General features: G+C 36.5%; 1 protein-coding gene across 2 annotated transcripts in view; it reads left to right on the plus strand.

Moving 5' to 3' along the window:
- Positions 1-10,917, plus strand: part of PAFAH1B1 (platelet activating factor acetylhydrolase 1b regulatory subunit 1) — a 67,414-nt gene extending 56,497 nt beyond the window's left edge. For both annotated transcript variants that reach the window (XM_074343246.1, XM_074343245.1), the window contains 5 exons: positions 1,317-1,419; positions 2,141-2,369; positions 3,700-3,801; positions 5,926-6,082; positions 7,064-10,917. In XM_074343246.1, coding sequence (XP_074199347.1) covers positions 1,317-1,419; positions 2,141-2,369; positions 3,700-3,801; positions 5,926-6,082; positions 7,064-7,137 — 665 coding nt within the window. In that variant the 3' untranslated portion in view covers positions 7,138-10,917. The remainder of the gene's footprint in view (positions 1-1,316; positions 1,420-2,140; positions 2,370-3,699; positions 3,802-5,925; positions 6,083-7,063) is intronic.
- Positions 10,918-14,191: the final 3,274 nt, after the last annotated feature.

The raw sequence follows: 14,191 nt of genomic DNA on the forward strand, positions 1-14,191 counted from the left end.
GCATAGGGGAAGGGTCTAGCTCAATGATAAAGTGTGTGCTTAGTGTGCATGAGGTCCTGGGTTCAATCCCCAGTACCTCCATTAAAAATAAACAACAATCCAACCTAATCCCCCCCCCCAAAGAAACCAAAAAGCAAACAATGTTCCATATATACTACAGTCTCATTAAGTTGTTTTCCCAGGCCTTGTCATGGAGACTATTTTTTGAAGGAGTTTGGCTTTGTAGAAAGAGCTTGGGCTTTTGAATCAGATATCTGGGTTCAGATTTTATTTGTTTACTTACGGCATTAGGAAATTTTAATCTGTTTAATCTGTAAGATGAATAATACTTAAGTATTGAATAATACATAAGTAATAGGATTAATGTGAGGATAAAATAAGATCGTATACTCAGATCATCTGGTTTAGTACCTAGTACAGAGGAGGTGCTCACTAAGTAAGGATTTTTGTTGTTTCTTTAAACATGATTAAATATGAATGTTTGAATTTTATATATGGAACACATGCTATGCAACTTAAAAAAAAATTAATAGATTATCCAGTGATATTAGCACATGAGCTATGTGATTACATAGAGAGTATAATTTGAAGGATATGATCTCCTCCTCCCCCAAATTAAATGCATTAGAGAAACTTAACAATTAAAGGAATTTTACTGAATTCCTTTGTAAAAATCTATGTTTCTTTAAGTAGCCTGTATCTTATTGCAAAAGATAAAAAGAGTTCTTTCCAGCTATTGTATATTCCTTAAAATAATATGACATTTATGAGGATTCTCTGGGGTTTCTTTTACAAAGGATACCTAATTAATTAGCATTGTGAATAATACACATCTTTACCCCATGAACATCAACCAAAAAGAAAAAGATAATTTTCAGTCAGTATTTTAAATATAGAACCAAATGTCCATTTTTCTTATCCATTCTATTTTATCTTTGTAAATCTTATTTCTGTCTTATATCAGACTAGCAACCATGGAAAATTTTGTGTTTTTCTAGTGTTCATAAACATTCAGCATATTAATATATTCAAATGCTGATTGATGATACCAGTCCCTTGTGATTTTAAAACAATTGTACGGGTTGACATTTAATTGTAAATTGATCTGGCTACTTACTTCATTGTAGATTATTTTATTAAGTTGCTAATTCCTTAACTTTTTTGTGTAAATCTAACTTTCTTACCAAATTTACATAAAGTTTATAGTATTTGAAGTTGCTGTGATATTTGAAATCCCATAGTGAAACCTCATGGTAAACTGAGGTTTAATTGCCCTAAGTGATATATTGCTTAATGCATTGCTGTTTTTATTTTAGGCCATGACCACAATGTTTCTTCAGTAGCCATCATGCCCAATGGAGATCATATAGTGTCTGCCTCAAGGGATAAAACTATAAAAATGTGGGAAGTGCAAACTGGGTAAGTGGATTTACTTGAAGAGGCTTCAGCTCAAAGAGATAATATTAAACAAACAAACTAAAAAAAAATTGTGTTCTGAATGTTCCAGTAATTTTGACTGTAACCCAGAATGATTACCATGACAATTATATAATACACTTTAAAACTAAGTTTTGATTTCTAAATGTTTACCCTGAAGAAACAAGAGATATTATGAAAGAGACTCTATGTCCTTGAGAGCCATTTTCTATGTAATGGCTTATTTTCTCTGTGGTCTTTTAGGTGATCTGTGTATTGAATTAAAATGTAAATAACATTTGTGCAGGTATGTCCCTATTAGGCTTAATTTGGTTGTGCTTAGAAATACATGATTATTATAATAAAACCTTAACCTACTGGTTTTACCCAGATTAGTAAGAGCATGCCTTTTCCCCAACATGGCTAGAAATATTTTTGTTAGGTTTATTGTGTGTGCTTAGTTAAAAGGTTTTATTTCTGTTTTTTCTTTCTAGATTTTGTTGATTTGGTTAGCTCCGTAATGATGCTCCCATCAGCTTATTTTAACTGATGTTTGACTTTCCAGCCTGTTCTCATCTTGTATTAACTAGGAATGTACCTGTATTCTGTTGACTTGCACATGATGCCATTCTCTTCATTGCAGTGCATAGCTAGTTTTGTATCGCTTCTGAGAAGTGTCCCAGCCATTGCTGTTTACGGTGCAAATTATTACTTATTTTGACAGCTACTGTGTGAAGACATTCACAGGACACAGAGAATGGGTACGTATGGTGCGGCCAAATCAGGACGGCACTCTGATAGCCAGCTGTTCCAATGACCAGACTGTGCGCGTATGGGTCGTAGCAACAAAGGAATGCAAGGCTGAGCTTCGAGAACATGAGCATGTGGTAGAATGCATTTCCTGGGCCCCAGAAAGCTCATATTCTTCCATCTCTGAAGCAACAGGATCTGAGGTACTGATGATTTATGTGTTATTTCATGATTTTGTTGCTGTTTTCCCAGAACCTTAAATAACCTGATTCTCAATTTCAGAGTCATTAATGCATTTAAAAATCTGCACCCCAGATTCTGATCTTGAAACTCTTTACTCTTTCCAACTTGCAAGTGTGTTTATATTTTTTAACCAGTGATTGTCGCTGTCAGCTGAGCCTTGATGTGGGCTGGGATGGGGCTTTTCTTGAGAAGTAAAAGTGGTCATTTAAAGTTATCAGAAATGTCATTGTTGTAAAAGTATACCAATGCAAAATAAAACTTATGGAGAGGTTAATGTCATATTTTAGAAGAATAGACTTCATTAATGAACATAATTATTTTATTTATAAATTTACGGTGAAATGCAATTCACTAAATGTTTGTTTTTAAATGGATATTTCGTATGAAAGCCTCTGATATTCTTAATCATTAGAAACACTAGTTGAGTCTGTTTTACTTTTTTTTATGATTCTTAAATTATGCTCTTCTTGATTCTATTCTTTATGATTAATACCTTAAAATCATAGAATTATTTCTGTGAATAAGTCATATGAGCAATAATTGACCACATTTCTTTATTATAGAGACATTTATATCATGGATTTTTTAAAATTACATTTTAATAGATGAAGGAGAATCTCCCACCCTCCCCAGTTTCTAAATGAAGCTTCTATTGTAATCTCTCTCATTTGGCTGGCTCCTTGCAGTTCAGATTCTTTTTACTGCCACCTGGTGGTGATTACTTACCATATATCATAAATTTCATTCTGGCTGAACTTTATAATGAAGGCTGGATTAAGTAGTTTTAAAATTCTTGATTATGTAAGTCTTGAGCAGTAAATTTATCATCCATTGATTGGTATTATACAAACTGGATCTTAATTTAAGTGGTTATTTTCTATTTTTATATTATCTGGGTCTTTCCTGTGTAGCCTAGGTATGTCAAAAGACTTCTGTATTTCAAAAGAGAAAACCATGATAAAGTCATGGATTTGTAATGTACAGAATGGTGACTAGAGTTAACAATACTATATTGTTTACTTGAAATTTGCTAAGAGGATAGACTTTTAGTGTTCTTATCACCCCCCCAAAAAAGTAGTTATGGTTGTTAATTAGCTTGACTGTAGAAATCATTTTACAATACATACGAATCTCAAAACATCAAGTTGTATACCTTAAATATACACAATTTTTACTTGTCAAAAAATACATTTTTATAATGTGAGAAACGGAACATTTCTAGGTAGATATCATTTAAAGTATGCTTAGCTAAATTCTTGCCTGGGAAACTTACTTTCATGTTTTCTATAGACTAAAAAAAGTGGCAAGCCTGGGCCATTCTTACTGTCTGGATCCAGAGACAAGACTATTAAGATGTGGGACGTCAGTACTGGCATGTGCCTTATGACCCTTGTAAGTTTGCATAACCTCACTGCTGCTTTTGCATTTTTACTATGTTTGTATCTTTTTAGGTTAGGTGCCCTGTGATATCTTATTAAATAATCTGAATTATTTCAGGTTTTAAAATAACTTCTTATAAAAATATTTTTCTTATTAATTATTGTTACAGTGATATGGAAGTTAATAGTATGTTATACAAAGATCTGCAAAGCCAGTCAGTGCTGGGAGGGGGATCCTAGCCACTGTATCTCTAAAAGTTATATAACATCTCCTGTGGAGGGGAAACAGTATTATTATAGACTCATTCATTTTTGAAGCTCTTTGCTTCTTGATTTTATTATATTTAATTTTAATGTGAATTATTTTAACTGTTAAGTATTTGTTCACATGTTCCAGTTTATTTGACTTATTTTACCATTCTGAAATTAATGGTATTAGCTTTATGACTTGAAAAGGCTTATGAGGATACATAAACAATAGTATGGGATTGTGGACATTCTTGTTTGCCTTCAGGAGTTCTAAAGGGATCTGTTGACATTAATCCAGTAGCAGTTTTTATAATTTGGTATCGATGTTGGTTTTAGAAATTCTTTAGGTGCTAACCATACCTTGCTCTCTGTAGGATGTGGTAGACACATGAAATTAAACTCTCCTCTTACTAGTATTCTGAGCTGAGTTCAGATGTACTATTATTGCTGTGAGGAAATTTTAAAATTGGAAAGCATGTGCTCTCTTCTGTAACAACACAGGTCACCATTAATTTCCCTGGAGATTTCTGGCTCCTATTTTTCAACTAAAGGAAGGTTCTTTTTTCCTCCTTTATTTTGGTGTGGCCACCACAAATGTGATTTGACTTTTATTGAGACTTCTACAGCTATAGTGATTGGTAACTTTTATAGGTCATTATAATATAACACAATATTTTAAATAAGGTCAAAGGCAAAAAAGTAAACCCAGGCAAAAGATATGTCATCTTGGTTGTCTGTCTTTTTTTTTTTTTTTTTTTTTTTAATTTAAAGAAAAAAGCTCTTTTGGGGGCTTCTTTTACAAGGGCAACATAGTTATTTACATTGTAGAAAATTTGAGAAATATACAGAAAAACTAAAAGAAAATAAAAATTACTTTCACATCACTCCACCATACCTGATAGTACCTACCAAGTGTGTTTTTCTAGACTAGAGCTATCCAGTAGAACTTTCTGTGATGATGCTCTGTGTCTGCACTGGCTGGTAACGGTAGCCCCCTAGCCACAAGCAGCTATTGAGCTCTCAAAATGTGGCTGGTGAGACTGAAGAACTGAATTGTTGGTTGTATTTAATTTTATTTAGTTTATATTTAAATAGCCACATGTGACTAATGCCTATTCTATTTGTGTATTTCTAAACCTTTTTCTTAAATTACTATGTAGATGAATATGGTGGATTGTTTTGTTTTTTAATTATACATGCTACTTTGCAGCAGACTTAATTTAGAAGATTTGTGACAGTTATGTCGTTAGATACACTGCTAATGTACAGTGCTTTGATGTACATCTTTGTTAACTAAGTCACCTACCTGAATACATTCTTAATTATTTCTTAGGGTACATTGCAAGAAATAGAGCTGCTGGACAGGGGATATAGATGGATTGATGAATAAAGATATGCAGTAAATACTTGTGTATCTGTCACCTAGAGTCACCAGTTGTTAATGTTTTATGTGTGTGTGTACATTTTATTGAACAATTTGAAAGTTACTTATAGACATCATGACACTTGACCCCAGATATTTTAACGTGTATGTCCTAAAAACAAGGGTATTCTACATAACCATAATAAAATTAATCACATTAAAGAAAGTTAACATTAATACATACTCAAATTTTCTCCAAGTATCCCAGTAGTGTCCTTTATCATTTTACTTTAGCCTGTATCCAGGAGCCAGTCTAGTTTGACATATTGCATTTATTGGTCATATCTTGTTGGTTTCTAGTTTACTTTAATCTGGAAGAATTCCCTAAACTTTTTTTCTTTTTTGACATTGACATTTTTGGTGCATGTAATTTCAGTGCACTTTGAGTAATGACTTAACTGTTTTCATAGATGCTATTTAAACTATTTATCCCTTTATTAATTCAAATACCCTTTTGAATTATAGGTAGGTCATGATAACTGGGTACGTGGAGTTCTGTTCCATTCTGGGGGGAAGTTTATTTTGAGTTGTGCTGATGACAAGACTCTGCGTGTGTGGGATTACAAGAACAAGCGATGCATGAAGACCCTCAATGCGCATGAACACTTTGTTACCTCCTTGGGTATGTACAAGTTACGAGGTTTCTGAGCAGTTACGTTTTGGAGTGCCAGACCTAACAGTTTTATGTAACCATGTGGACCTTTCCAGGTAAGAAATGACCATGTGCTTTCAGAGCAGAATAGAAAAAAACAAGTTTAAAACTTTATGGATTCCTATGATTTGTTTTAAATTCTCCTTTCCTTAACTCTCCATCATCAGCCTTGTAATTAAAAAATTACTTTCTCCATTGCACAACATTGGTTTTGGAAACTAGAATTATGAAGAGGATGCTTATTGACCACTGTGATAGGTAATTTTTCTCCCCTACTAGTTTGTAAGTTTCTCAAAGGAAATTTCATTCAACTTCTTTCCTCTGGCAGGTATATACTATCATGTGTTGGAATAATACTTACATTTAAACTTCCTTACTGTCATCTGGACCTGAATCTAGAATTTAAGATAGATGAGGGAGGGTATAGTTCAGTGGTAGAGTGCATGCTTCTTAGCAGGCATGAGGTCCTGGGTTCAATCCCTAGTATCTCCATTAAAAAAAGAATTGAAGATAGTGAATATAGTAAAATACAATACACTGTGGTATGATGGATCTAATGATGACAATAAAGCCTCATCAAAAAGAACTGGGCTAATGCTTAACCTTACAGGATCATTAGAAGGATGAATCGTGAATATGGAGCATCAGCACTAAGTCTGAAACGTAGTAAGTGTGCAGTAAGTGGACACACGGAGGCTATCCTTATTGTTAGAGTGTTCGGGATGGAGATAGTGGAGGTGGTATTTTTGTAGGGTATTAAAGGATCTAATCATTAAGTCTCAGCTTCCCTAACCTAGTTGGTAAGCTTGATATACCTTCTAGGTAGGTGTGAGGGTGTATAGAGAGAAAAATGAGTATTTCTGGCACTTGGACGTGCTTATTTTGTGGCTTGTTACAAATTGCATCTGGCTCAGTCAGATTTTAAAATCAGCCTTTCCCTTTTTCTTTCAGATTTCCATAAGACGGCACCATATGTGGTTACTGGCAGTGTAGATCAAACAGTAAAGGTGTGGGAGTGCCGTTGATTGAGTCTCACTTGGCCCCTCCTCCCTTTTTTCCTCTGGATGCACTCTGATGATACCATGGTTACCCCATCGAGCTCTGTTTAAATAAATATTGTCCTTTCATGTAAATTATTCTGGATGTAGATTGAGCTTATTAAATGTTACACACAAAGTATTCATGCATGGTGAATCCAAATTGTATACTGTAAATTTACATACGTTGTCTAGAAGTACTATAGGGTTTAAAAACCTGGGCTGGCATTGGTCACACCAGGCCTAAGAAGGCAGAAGTTGAATAAATTGAACTAGGGCACTAAACTGAATAGTTGACAGTGTCATTTTATGTTGGATTATTAATTCTTGTTTTTCTTTCTGCTATCTGTTGGTGCCTGACTTGATGGCCTCATTTGGGGGAAAGTGGTGGTTATTAGGGCTTTTTCTGAAATGTGTATCTATGTAACATCACTTAAGTGTGCTTAATAAATCTTCTTTAAGGATGTTAGATAATAAGGCTACAATTCAAAATCTTCTGAACCATCTATGTAATTAAATGGGGATTACACATTGGAATTTTTGTCATGACACATTTGCCAAATCAATAGGATGCATTTGTTTGGCAGCCGATCAAGCAAAGGCTAGTGGTATATTTATGTAAGAAAATGACTGTAAATCTGAAATAAGAAAAATCTCAGCAGCTAATAATAGCAAGTCATTTATTTCATTTGGGTCTTAATACTTTGTAAACAGGTTAAAGAAACACTGTAATACTCTTAAGCTTCTGTTTTCCACACTAGACACACTTCTAGTTGTATCCGCCATACTGTTAGACTGTATAGTGATGTGACTTCCAAGTAGAATTTAATCTTCCCATTGAGTGTGTCATGGTACAAATCACTATTTGTTTTTGATGTTCTTTAGGGATGTGCAATGTGCATTACATGATGACAAAGAAATACTGAAAAGGTTATGTTTGCCCATTTTAAGGGAGTGGGAGAAATATAGCAGTTTTTCAACATGAATCCGATATCGATTTGAACTGTGTTTAACTTAACCAGTTTATAAAAAGACAGGGTTTAATGGAGCGTGCATAAAAATGTACTGTTTTCACCTTCTGTTTATATATAAATGTTTGAGTATATGGGCCTATCTATAAGTGGATAAGTCTGTATATGTGTATCACACACGTACAACCTCCATGTCCTTGGGTCCTGAGTTTTTGAAGAAGTGCTAAAACATATAAATAGAATAAATCTTGCTGTGGAATACCATGCTTTAGAACAAATCCTTTTCCTAACGCTTCTGAAAACTAGGTCTGACTCTGTGGCAATTTTTCCTGGCTAAGGGAAAATCACTTCCATTATCCCCACCCCCAAATTGGCTGTTGAGCATTTTACACATCCTGATATTGTATGTTGTGATCCAAAGTTACTACAACTAAATTGAAGAGAATTTTTATTTATGACTTTGAAAACAATATTCCATTGCAGATTATTAATAAATAATTCCATTGCTTAGCTAACCAACTTTTTTTTATTTTGAGGTCATTTGAAAAGTTAACAGAACAATGAAATAACAGATAGTTTAACGAGGAAATTTATTCTGGGTTGCATTTATTCATTTGTGTAATGTGATTTTTTTTTAATGGCCCTTTTAGTATTAAGTGGCAGTTTGGTTCCTGAAAAAGACAAAGGGTTAGTGTTAACGTCCTGTAGATACACAGAGAGAGAATAGGCCATATATTTACTAGAAGCAGCTTTATGTCTAGCTTGTGTCTTTTTGTTTGCTTGTTTGTTTTTAATAATTCCTGAGAGATATCTCTGGAAGGCAAAGTGTTTTGAAAACTAATGGCTATTTTTGAGGACAAGAATTACAACTTAAGCTAATTTCTTAAATACATTAGAGTAACTTTCAGGACAATATTGCCTCACAACCCTGCTCTCATTGAGAAGTCTTTTTATTTCCCTTTAGCTGTTCTGACTGGATTTTTCTACAAAAGCTATGGAAGATATCTTTGTTCTCATTTGCTGCTATTTCCTGTCCTATTTTAAGAAATATAAATACATAGAAATGGTGCATCTTAACATTTGTACATGTATAAATGTCTTGTATTTTAATTCATTTTAGCATGTAGCAACACGAATTGTTTAAGGGTAAGCCACAACATCTAGAAATCACTCCTAGATACGAACAATAAAGGAAAAAATGGTACCGATTTACGAGGAAACAAAGCCGCCGTCCGCTGGGTTTTCCCTGCAGCCTGCAGTGACTTTTCACTGACAAACGAGGAGAAACTATCACTCCGTAAACAAAGTCATCCTCATTGGGAGATTGCCACGGCTTGCTGCTTAGTTGAGTTACCAGACATCCTCCATTTGCGAAGCAGCGAACATTGAATCTCAGGGATGGTCCTCAACTGGATCCAAGTGTAACGAGCCCCGTTTGAATAACGAAGGGGGTGGGGAGGGTGGTCCATCCACAATCCGGAATCAGATGTGCAGAGGTTTCCCGCGCTGTTGTTTGACACTGCCCTGTTGATGCCCTTTCTTCCTGTTTCCTCCGTTTTCTCTGTCTGCTGTCTAACCCTGTGCCTTGCCTGGGATAAGTACAATGAGGTTACTGGTTTGGATTGTAAGTAGAGGAATTTATTAATTGGTTTAGAGGTTCACTGCTGCTTTGTCACTTTCTCAATCAAATTGGCCACTTATTTAAGAAATAAAAAGCTGGTAGAACTGCATCCTCAGCTGATTATTGACCTTTTGTGTGTGTGAAAACAGACATTCCAGTGCTCTTGAGAGTGCGAGCCATGGAAACTGGTTTAGACACAGCTTGGAGAATAGTTGCTTTTTGACATGGCATCTTGCACTTTAGGAGACTGAGACCGTCCAGTTTTGTCCGTGTGTGTGGTGTGACCAATGGTGTGCCCAGAGCACTGCTCTAAAACTCACTAGTGTTAGCACGTCGTCCGGCGGTGGGCGCTCGCTGTAGCCTTGGAAGCTTTGGCTCTAGATCACCAAGCCCAGTCTCCTTACTGTCAGTGCCCTGCTCTCCTGTCTGCCTCTTTCCGTTTCTATGTGAACTTCCAGATAATATCACTCATTAAATAGTTTTTTTTTAATTCATTTAAAGAAAAACTATTTAGAGGTAAAGGATATTTTGTTTTGTTGACAGTGGTGGCTTGATAATCCTTAAGCAACTGAAGTTAAAATTGTTAAATTGAAGGAAAAGGCACTTAAAATGGTTACTCTTACTGTCCAGCTGTATATAAGTCCAATGTGTTAACTAACCTAGATGATGCAAAGAAGAATCTCCTGGTAGAGAAGTGACATGTACAAAAAAGGTTTCGGTTTTTTCAGTGGTGGGGTGGGGGGAGGGCAAGCTGGATTTGCAAGTCACGACTGGACTGAACTGGCCTTTTTATCTTTCCACTATATCATGTAAGTAGCTGCTTTCTTGTCCTGCCGATCCTTCAGGCAATCCCCAAAGCTCACTCTGAAGATGGTAGAAACAAAATCTTCCGAGTTAGAAGTTGATCCTGACACTGACATGAAGGCGAGCATTGATTTCATACGAAGTTGCAGAGGTGGTGATTGGAGAAAACAGTTCCCCAGATTGTAAGAGTTAACTGAAGATATTGACACAATTAAAAAAAAATCAGTAAAGGAATGTATATAATATTGCTCTTGTGTTTTACAGTAAGATTTGTTGCTCTCAGACTGTGTAAAACAAAATTTATTCATGTTTTCTGCATATTAAAAAATCTTATTGTACCAATTGGTAAACTATTAAATGCCTATAAAACTAGATGTGGGCTTTTTTTTTTTTTTTTTTTTTTTGGTCTTTCTGTGCACAGATTTAAAGCCTTTTAAATTGTATCCTAATAGAAGGTGGGGTTGTTATCAGCACCAGTCATAGGAAGACTAAGATGCAGATTGGTGGCAAGGAAGCAGGGCTTGGGTGGAAGGCCTTTCTTAGGGGCAGTGCCAGCACTGCCTTTGCTGTCTGCTTCACCCTTGTTGCTGGGAGCGCAGCTGCAAGGGCTCCTGCTGTGGTGGTCTCCCACAGACCACTGGGTCTGGCTGCTCCTGGCTGTTCTCTGAGGCCCCGCCCTCCCCTCCAGCAGCGCTTTCTGGTAGTGACTAGAGCTGAGGCCGGTAATGACCTGTTAAAAGATTTGGCCCTCCGTGGTGGTCAGGGAGTAGGGGGGCCCTACCTGCTTTGTTCTATTAATGAATGAGCCTCTTTATTCCACCCAGTGGCCTTGGGTTCTTGAAAATTCTTGATACTGTTTTAAATTTTGGTTGAAATGTACAGCCTTCTGCCTTGCCCCAGAAGCCCCATAGCTTTCTATGTGCTTTCCACACATTGGCAAGGTCCTGCCTCTCATTTGCTGGCTGCTGCTCAGCTAGCATCCGCGATGTCTAGGGCACCCATGAAGTTGCCGGCCTTTTTCATGTATAAAAGGCGAATTGAATGATGTAATGGCTCTTTTCTTACATCCAGTTGTCTTCCTGCCTCTTACTCAGAGTAGCTTCTCTCTGCCCCCACCATCCCACACCTGCAAATGGAAAGCTGGTCCGAAGCACCAAAGTAATCTGCTTGAAGTTGGTTTCCTCCATTTGCAGCTTTTTCAGTTCTGTTTAGGGTTCCTCTTTTCCCCTAGGCTGAAATCCAGGTGATGAGCCTGACCACCTTCCCTAGAGGTGGGCTTCTAGGCTTAGCGTCACTGTCTTAAAGTGCGGTTGTTCACATGCCCGATGCGCAGTGAGGCCGAACAAACCGAAAGAGTTCAGAATAGAGGAAGGTTTATTGCTGGGCCAATAAATGGGTGGCTCCATGCCTTAAAAGAAAAAGCTCCCCAGAGGGTTTCAGCTGAGCATTTTTAAAAGGCCAGCTGAGGGAGGGGCATCCCTGGGTATGTGATAGCCATGCACAATTCTGATTGGCTAATGGTGATCAATCCTTCTGAGCCAGAAGGTCTGGGGGCTATGGGCTCAAGATCATCAAGTTAATTTCTAACATTGGTGGTGGTTTTTCACATGTGAAAAACCTAGGAAATCTGCAGGAAGTACTATGATCTGGGTACTTCAGAGAGGAGCTACAGCAGAGGACAGGGGGGAAGGCTGCATAGGGTACTGCTCAGTGACAACTCTTTTCTTTGATTCTCCTGAATCTAGAGAACAGGTGTTGGACAAGAAGGGGAATCATATTTTGGATAGAGGGGTTAATTAAACTCAACAGGAACTCGGTTTCCATCTCCAATCCTGTTCCATCCTTCCTCAGATCTTTCAGGGAATGAGGCAACCTGAAACTTGGTGAAACGGGGTGTATTCCTACCTCGATTTGGGAAATGGACACCCAGTTGGAAATATTCCCGAGTTCCAAGTCCTGGATCTGACTCTTGTGTGATTAAGATCTCATTCCCTGAGGAATTCAGGAGAATAAGCCTGAAAACCAGTTTGGCACCCTGGGGGTGACTCATAGGCAGGTAGCCAGTTGTCTTTTGTATGAGGAGGTTTTTGTGTGTGTGTGTGTTTTTAATCTGAGTAGGTTTTAACTTATTACCATATATATAACAACAGCTATTGGCCACTACATATGTCTCTTACTAAACATCTGATCTAAAGCAATTTTATTGTCTAAAAATTTGTTACAAGAGGAAACCTTGAGATCATAAGGTTGCAGCTGCCATCTGCCAGCAGACACTGCTTTGAGAATGGCTGGTGGCATCCCAAGTATGACAGCTCAGAAAATTCAAGTTCTCAACAATACAGGAACGTGTCTGAAATCATGCCCACAATGGCCACCAGTTTTACCTTAGATTCCTGAACCACAGCTACCCCGTTTTGACTTTCAAGTATGTTCCCCTCAAAGCCAAAGCAGAGGTATAACACATGCCCAAAAGGCCTTAAAAGAGGCCACCTTGGTTAGTAAAGAATCCTGACTGATAACATTATATCAGGACGTATCTAAATTTTAGAAAATGTATGTAATTACCTATATTAATAACATCCATACCATAATCTCAAGAGGCTTATCACATTTGATAATGTTTCCTGTGTAATTTAATATACCAACCAATCCTAATTAGTTTAATATTTTTCTCTGAGGTGTCTCAGGAGCCCTCTGAAGCATCCCAAAGTTAGCTGAAGTCAAAAGAACTTTAATTAGAATTGGTAGGAATTTTGTCAAAAATATCGAAAAGTTTCACACAATCGTATCAGAAACATTCTAAATAAAATTGTTCGCTTAACAGAGGAATCAAATCTAGTCCTGCACCTAGCCTACTTCTAATAAATCCATTTACCTAATTAAGTTTAATCTCATCACACCATGCACAAAACTCCTCTTTATAGGGCTCCCTTGCTGCAAACTTTCCACAACCTTGTGTATCCACTGGCCCATCATGTACCCCAACACATTAGTTTGTTCCTTATTTTTTTCCGTATTTAGAAATGACCTGCTCTAGGGCCAAAACACTTTCTTTTTCCTTTAATAACATGCAATTCCATTCCTCATACCTTCTTTTCCCCACTCAAAACATATCCTACTTTCCTACTGTATACTGAAATGTTTCCTTTATTATTTTTAGAAGCCTTAATTATGTATTTAAATAAGAATCCTCAACTCTTAAAAAAGTCAATTTCTAGTGAATGTTTCAGTATCTTGTTTTGTTTGGGAATGACCTGGCTATCCAACTATTCAGTAAGTTTCCATCATTTAACTTAGTTTTCTACAGCTGTAAAATTTCAAGTTACCACGTATCTGGAGGGATCGTTTTAAAGTAGACATTCCTAAAACATAATTATTTGTAAAGAGTACACCCAAAAGCTCTTATTTTATTTGCATATAATTCACTGATAAGAATTTCATCATAATGAATTAACTTTTTTCTTTCTCCTAACAACTCTGCAGCAGAAACAAACTTACTGACCTTCCGTAAACCTAGGTATGATGAAAGTTATGTCTGTACTGGTTATACTAACAAACTTGAGCTAGCTTTAATGTATCAATTTAATATTGAATATTTCCCAGATCACATGAACCTGAAATTTGTTCTATCTAGCTGGTTATACTC

This window comes from Camelus bactrianus, chromosome 16, assembly GCF_048773025.1.
Source record: "Camelus bactrianus isolate YW-2024 breed Bactrian camel chromosome 16, ASM4877302v1, whole genome shotgun sequence".
In the NCBI taxonomy this organism is placed as follows: domain Eukaryota; kingdom Metazoa; phylum Chordata; class Mammalia; order Artiodactyla; family Camelidae; genus Camelus; species Camelus bactrianus.